An 8,326-nucleotide genomic window follows, 5' to 3' on the forward strand; every position below is an offset into this window, starting at 1 on the left:
GGTAAGCGCTTCTTTATTTGCCCTCTTCAAGTCCACAACCAAAATCCGGATTAAGCCCAATGTTTCATTAATTCCTGAAATTAGATTAAAAACATCAAATTAGCTAAATGAGCCCAAATAATAAAACTGCCTAATTAATTGACAATTAAGACCAATCAATAATTAAAATGGTGCAAAAAGGGTTTAGGAAATAGAAGAAAATGATGGCACATCACACACTCTACTCACGTGTTTCTCTCTTTAATGGTAGTTCACTCGTGTTTGATGCTCTCAATATAGGCTTTTGTGTGGTGCTTTCACTCTTTCCTTTTACCACTCACTCCCTCTTAAGTTCCTGGATGAATCAAATTAGACACACAAGGTATATAACAAGAAAGACAGATTAATTATCACAGACTGTGTAGCAGATTTAATTTGGATAACAAATCAGATTTGATTTTGGTTAACAGATTAGACTTGATTTGGATTTAGATTTGATTTGGATAACAGATGAGACTTGATTTGGATAGCAGATTGGATTTGATTTGGATAACAGATTATACTTGATTTGGATAGCAGATTGGATTTGATTTGGATAACAAATTAGATTTGATTTGAATAGTAGATTTGATTTGATTTGATTTGGATAACAAATTTGATTTGATTTGATTTGGATAACAGATCAGATTTGGTTAACAAATAGAATAAACAAGGAAGATAACAAATAAGATAATAGATAAGATAACAGATAGAATAAAAAAAGATTTGAATAATAGACTTGCCCAAAAAAAAATGCCTCGAACTGCCTCAGTTTCGTGTTCAAAGATCAAACACCCACTTTCTTTCTTTTTTTTTTCTTCTTTTCTTCTCTTTTTTTTTCAAAATTTCTGCAACTTTTTTTTTATACTTGAAACAGAGTTCAAACAGATTTTTTTTTACACAAAGTTTGAAAGAAACAAAAAACAAGAACAAGAACAAAACAAAGACACAACCAAGAACACAACAAGACGCAAACAAGAAAACAAATAACAGAACAAGGACAAAACACGAACCTGGACAAATTACAAAGAAAAAAAATAGAATAGGACAGAACCTGTATCAAGAGATGAAGCTCTGATGCCAGATGATGTGAACCTTACGGGACGGAACGTTTGATACAAGCTACGGAGATTTGGATGACGCCACTTCCAGTGAAGGAAGATAAGTCAGGGTAGACGCCACAAGGATTACCTTGATAAGTCTGAGATTGGTTCAACAAGGAACCCAGAGAAAAGCTCTCACCAAATTTTATCAAATGCCCAAAAGTTTTTATTGAAAACAAAAACCAATACTTATAGTGTATCTGAACAAAAAGATAAAAATAGACATGGGCCTTCTAAACAGTTTGGACCAAATTTACAATAAATAAAAATTATAACTAAAAAACATATTTACTTTGGGCCTTCAAATTAATCTGGGCCTTCAGTAACAATTAATAGTCTTGATAGTGTCTTTGCCTCTGGGCCTTCATCCTTCTCCACTTGGGCCTTCATCCTTCTCCACTCGGGGGCTTTATCCTTCTCCACTTGGGCCTTCGCCCTTCTCCACTTGGGCCTTTAGCCTGTATTTGGCCAGTTTTAGGATTCTCATCACTTAGGCTATTTCCTGAGGTTTAGTTGTTGTTGGTATGTACCACATTGCATCTGAGTGTTGAGTCAGGTGCATGCATCATTCTGTGCAGTCTTGATTGGGTCCATGGATGGATGATGAGTAATTGTTGGATGTGGATGATGAATACTTGTTGGATATGAGTATTGAATAATGAATGTTGTGTATGCTCATCATGTTTGCCTATGTTCCTTGCTAATTATGGTTATTTGGAATTGGTATTAGTTCTTTTTATAATGAACTCACCCTTGCAATTTTGTATTGTGTGGTTGATACATGTGATGATCACGAACATTGTTCGTGGGAGCAGAATGACAGCAGCAAGGTGCAGGGAGTATGATTCTGGTGAGGAGCCGCCAAGCCGACGTGATGACGTTGGCATTATTTTGGGAGAGAGTTGTGTTTTGTAATCGACTCCTCCGTAGTTGGTTTTCAAGTTTTATTTTGTTGAGTTAAGGATGTAAAACTTGGATTTTAATTATATCTATGAACGGATTTAATTTCCTTTATGTGTATGACGTGTACTAAATTATTGTTTCTATATAATTATGTATATTCACTTAAGTAATGGCGTGTTGTTAGATGAATGTATGTCGAGACAAGATCACTTCTATTTTCATAAGAAAAAAATTAAGGGAGTTCTTTTTATAAAAATTGAAATTATCGTATATTAGAGTGTGGATATCGTAGCAACGAGGCGGGTCGTTACATCTTACATGAAGGATCTGCAGATGAAACTCGGTTTAAGTTAGTCTAAACCTAAGAGGGTTGTCAAAATCGGGTGTAGTCTTAAATGAGGGATCTGTGGACGAAGCTTGGATATTCGGCCTGACGAGGGATCGAGGGTTTAGTAATTTAGGCTATGTAACATCCTGGAAATTTCTACCCGGAATTTTTGGAAACGATGTATTTTGAATGATTATATATATATATATATATATATATATATATATATATATATATATATATATATATATATATATATATATATATAAGTATTATTCAGTGTATATGTATAGATATGTTCTTGGTAGAAATAGGAATAGTGGGGGCAAGATATGCGGGTTGGACTAATTAAGGGAGAGAAATCCATAACTGGGAGGTTATGGGTTAATTCCTGATTAATTAATTAAAAATCATCGTTTTGCGTGCGACTTAAAATTTAACGAAACCAACCTCTGAACCACGCTCGGGGTTTTATTCTGAGCGTTTTGATATATATATTGCTTGCTTTCGAAAACTGGCCCCGGTGGACGCAGAGAAACGCGAGAAACTGGAATCAGAGAAACGGCACGCAAACCGAGGCAGGATTTTAGCGTTTCAAAGGTCAGATTTTTCTCACTTTTGTGACTGAGTATGGGTCACAGTCAAAAAGAGAAAGTGGGCCCTTCTTGCTCCACTCAAATGGAGACATGTGGCATTGCTTGAATAAAATAATAGAAAAAGAGAAAAACCCTTTTTATTTAAAAACCACAAAGCTTTTCTCTCTCTTCACTCAGCCCCCACACTTTTTCAGACAGCTCTCTCTCTCCCTCACGTTGCCATTTTCTCCTCCCTCATTCTCCATTGAAACCCCAACAAAGCTCCAACCTTTGGTACTCATTTCTGCTCCAAATCGCGAAAGGAGAGCATTTTCGGGGTCGTGAAGTGCGTGGCTACGAGTGGGACTTCGAAATTTCAGGTTTGGGTGGACTTCTTTCTCTCTTAAATTTCGTGGGTATGGGGTTTTGGGAGATATGATGGGTGGTTTTGTTAGTTTTCTGCTGTGTGATGATTATTTGTGAAGGAACTTGTTGAAAGCTTGTTGAAATTGCCATGTTTGGATGAGTTAAACATACCCATTCTGTTTTAGGGTTTTGTGATGATGTTTGTGATGTTGTATGCTGAAAAACTGCTCATGGAAAACTGTTAGAGATGAAATGTAGAGTTAACCTAGGGTTGGAAAGTGAGAATGTGATGTTATGAGTGGAAAAAGAGTGAGGCTTTGAGAGTTGGAAGGTTAAGTCTGAATTCTGTGGTAAATGGAGGTTAAAGTGAGTTAATACTAGCTTGAAATGTCATTTTGGACTTATGAGAAAGCTTGGACTGTGCTAGGGAGAAAAACAAATGACCAAAGTGAACCAAGAGCCATTTCTAGGGCAAAATTGGGTGTTGAAGAGTCAAATTTTGATTCGGTGGAATTTTAGGTGTAAATCCAGTTTGAGCAAGTTTAGATGGATGTTATGGACTGGTGTGAGGTGAGAGTTTGCTTCAAATTTACCTCATTCTCAATTTCACTTCTCAAACCTAGAAAACCCATTGAATGGAGGGGTGTTGGACACCTAGATTCTGTGTTGCTGTGTTTTGAAGCTTGGTTTTGGGTTAGACATGATTGATGCATGATTTGGGACTTGTAGGAAGTGATTTGGGCAAGATTGGATGAGAGGAAGTGTGATTTTCGAAATCTGCACTTTGTGCAGATTTTTGCTGTGAAATTGTGCAGCATGATTTTGCACAAGTGCAGAAAAATGCTATGTATTTACTGTGTGTGGAAAGAGCAGTGCAGAGTGAGTTCTGGATGTTTGCTTGTGCACTATAGACTTCCAGTAAAATTTTGGAGTCGATCCAACGGTTAGTGAATTGGATCGAAGGAATTGTTACTGGGGTCTTTAAGTGAGAAAAGCTGTGATTTTAGTTGGTGTGTTGAGCAGAGTTCTCTGCCTTGCTCTGTTTTGCTTGGCTGTGATAGCTTGTGCTGTTTGTATGTTGTTTTGCTTGGATGTTGTGGAAGCTTGGGAGGATTGATGGGGGCCCGGTATTGAGAGAAACGAGGATATGGGCTACGTGGGAGTACGTGAGCTCAGTTGGAGGTGGGCAACAGGGGATGGTGGGTTTATGCGCGCATTGTGGATGTGGAAAACTTGTTGTGCACCATCGCCCGACCGCCACCTAGTACCACATGTGATGGGTACCCCATAATCCTACAAGCTTGCGATGAGGAAGTGTTGAAGGGTGAAACTTCCTGCTTTTATTGTTGACCACAGAGTGGTACCTGGAGATATGTCGCGGGGGTCAGGAGACCTTGGGGACGTCAGGTGGGGTGCTATTGCCCAAAACCAAGCTTGACCAATCCCGACCCAACCCGGGCATAGTCGGTCAGTGAGAACCTGTGATGTACCTAAGCAGGCGAGCTCCTGGCAGTCAACAGATAAAAGGAACAAAGACCACAAAGCAAGGAGGCTTGTGGTGGCTGGCCAGCTGTGAATTTTGTGTAATATGTGGTTTGTGGCCTCTGGTAATCGATTACCAAGGGTGGGTAATCGATTACAAGGCTTAAAATTGAAGACAGGAGGCTAAGATGGTCTCTGGTAATCGATTACCAAGGGGTGTAATCGATTACCAGGCTTGAAAACGAAGTCAGGAAACTTAGGGAGCCTCTGGTAATCGATTACCAGCCTGTGTAATCGATTACACAGAGGAATGGGTCACTGGTAATCGATTACCAGGCATGTGTAATCGATTACACAGTGTATTATTGCATATTTCATGTCCTGAGGCTGTATAATTCAAGTTTAGCCTCTGGTAATCGATTACCAAGGCTGTGTAATCGATTACCAGAGATGGAAAGTCTTAAATACCCCTTTTTCTTGCATGTATTGGTTATGAGACAAATTGTGTGTAGCGCAGTTAGATTCTTGTGAAAGAGTCTACCCCTTTCTCTTCTTTCTTGTAGATCGTGATGGCGGCGCAGCTAATCCGTGATCGAGTAGAGATGGAGTGCCTAGAGGGAGCTTGGGAGACCCTCGAAGGCAACACGAGGTGCCGATTTCGGGGCACCATTCGATTCACGGCTACTTCTTTGGTGCATCCAGATGAACCTGCACAGACGCTTCAGCGCACTGTGGAGTGGACAACTCCTTGGATTAGTTTTGTATATTTTTGAGGGTGGGCGTATCTAGGACTGACTGTTAGGTTTACTCTTTTGTTTTGTATGGGTAGACCTGATGTATAGGAATTTGATAATTGTATACATGTGGCTGAAGCCACCACTATGGACACCTTTGCTCTGGATGACACTATATATTTTGTAAAAACTCCCATATTTTGGACAGCTTTAAAACGATGAATGCATTTATAATCGATCTTGTTATTTGAAAAGAAAGCATTAGCAAATTTATTTGTAAAAGAGTTTATCGACTGTATTTTATCCTTTTATTTTCACGTGACGACCTAAAGTAATGGCTGGTATATTCTTCCTTTTGAAACAACAAAATAATTTAGAGAATTATGAACGGTAAGAAAGAAATGACTCCGAATAGAGTTGTGAACTGGCCATTCAGGACTTTATAGTGAGGATTTTCCTTCTAAACCTAGTTATGGTGAAAAGAGAAAGAAATGAAAAAGAAAAAGAAGAAAAAAAAAATTACCATGGTTTTTGTTATTTAAATTATTACTATTAAACCAGTCATTAATTTAGGGACGCCACAGGCTACAACATAGAACACAAGAACACGATTGATTAGAGAAATATATTTCTATGCATCAGCTTGTTTATTAGAAATACCCAACATATCTACCTACTGTTGTCATTTAATTTACCTTGCATTTGATAGTTTTTAGCATACAAGTTTAGTTTAAATTCTATTTGAATTTATCACTTATACATGTTCTCTCAACAATGCTTTGATTCTGAACTTAATTAAGGTTAACATTAGTTCCCTGTGTTCGATACTCGGATTCATCCGTTTTAATTTTAAATACTTGACGACCCGATACGCTTTCCAGTGAGAAAACTCCCCATTGAAAATTTCCTTGAGACATAAATGCACAAAAAGTAACTGCAGTGGGGAGTGATCACACTTGAAAAGTTCAGATTTTATTTGGTAGGCTCAAGAGTTATCATCTACACTGATCATGCAGCTATTAAATACTTGCTCAACAAGGCTGATTCCAAACCAAGATTAATAAGATGGATTTTGTTGTTGCAAGAATTTGATTTGGTGATTCGTGATAAAAAGGGATCAGAGAATGTTGTAGCTGGTCATCTATCAAGATTGGTGAATGAGGAAGTTATAGCAAAAGAAGCTGAAGTGAGAGATCAATTCCCTGATGAATCATTACTTTTAATAAGTGAAAGACCCTGGTTTGCTGATATGGCCAACTTTAAAGCTGCAGGAATCATCCCAAAGGATTTAAATTGGCAGCAGAGAAAGAAATTTCTACATGATGCTCGATTTTATATCTGAGATGATCAACATCTGTTTAAAATAGGAGTTGATAATCTCCTAAGAAGATGTGTGACACAAGAAGAGGCCAAGAGTGTTTTATGGCATTGCCACAACTCTCCATGTGGTGGCCATTATGGAGGAAATAAGACAGCGACTAAGGTTTTGCAATCTGGATTCTTTTGGCCCACACTTTTTAAAGATGCTCATCACCATGTGCTGCACTGTGATCAATGTCAAAGGACAGGTGGTATATCTAGAAGAAATGAAATGCCCTTACAAAACATTTTGGAGGTTGAGGTGTTTGATTTCTGGGGGATTGATTTTGTAGGTCCCTTCCCTTCATCCTGTGGTAATGAATATATTCTAGTGGTTGTTGACTATGTCTCCAAATGGGTTAAAGCAATGGCTACCCCCCATAATGATGTCAAGACTATGGTGAAGTTTATGAAGAAGAACATTTTCTCAAGATTTTGGGTGCCTAGAATTCTGATTAGCGATGGACGTACACACTTCTGCAATAATCAATTACAGAAGGTTTTGAAACAATATAATGTGACACACAAAGTAACATCACCTTATCATCCCCAAACAAATGGGCAAGCAGAAGTGTCAAACAGGGAATTGAAAAAGATTTTGGAGAAGACTGTCGCTTCCACTAGAAAAGATTGGTCTATTAAATTAGATGATGCTTTATGGGCATAAAGAACAGTATTCAAGACTCCGATAGGCTTATCTCCATTTCAAATGGTGTATGGCAAGTCTTGTAATCTACCAGTGGAAATGGAATATAAAGCATATTGGGCATTGAAATTTTTGAACTTTGATGAAACCGCATCCAGAGAACAAAGGAGGCTACAACTCTTGGAATTGGAAGAAATGAGATTAAATGCTTACGAATCCTCAAAGTTGTATAAAGAAAAAGTTAAAAAGCATCATGACAAAAAGTTACTCAAGAAAGACTTCAAACCAGGGCAGCAAGTGTTACTGTTCAACTCAAGACATAAATTGTTCCCAGGGAAGCTTAAATCTAAATGGTCTGGACCATTTACCATCAAGAAAGTCCGACCATATGGAGCAGTGGAGCTTTGTGATCCTCAATCTAAAGATCCTGACAGGACATGGGTGGTGAACGGACAAAAGTTGAAACAATACCATGGTGGAGCAATAGAAAGATTGAACATTGTTCTATGCTTGGATCCAGGATAATAGGATGATGCATCAAGCTAGTGATGTTAAAGAAGCGATTACTGGGAGGCAACCCAGCTTTTCTTTCCCTTCTCTATCTTCATTTTTATTTCTTGCATGTAGTTAGGACATCTTGTTTGTGATTGTGATTTATTTCATCTTGTTTAGTAATGAACAAAAAGGGTTTTTAAATTATGTGTGAAGAGATAAGCAGAAAATGACTTAGAAAAATTTTCAGATTGCTTATCCACTAAGTGCAAACTTTGCGCTAAGCGCCATCTCTTCACGCGCTAAGCCAAGCTTGCTCG

The 8,326-nt window shown here is 38.1% G+C and overlaps 1 protein-coding gene across 1 annotated transcript; it reads left to right on the plus strand.

Annotated features, from left to right (window-relative positions):
- The first annotated feature begins 7,613 nt into the window (after positions 1–7,613).
- On the plus strand, positions 7,614–8,039 carry LOC114373507. Its single transcript, XM_028330984.1, has one exon. It carries the CDS (start codon positions 7,614–7,616, stop codon positions 8,037–8,039), a length of 426 nt encoding a protein of 141 aa, XP_028186785.1.
- The last annotated feature ends 287 nt before the right edge of the window (positions 8,040–8,326 follow it).

Source organism: Glycine soja, chromosome 2 (genome assembly GCF_004193775.1).
Source record: "Glycine soja cultivar W05 chromosome 2, ASM419377v2, whole genome shotgun sequence".
NCBI classification, from domain to species: domain Eukaryota; kingdom Viridiplantae; phylum Streptophyta; class Magnoliopsida; order Fabales; family Fabaceae; genus Glycine; species Glycine soja.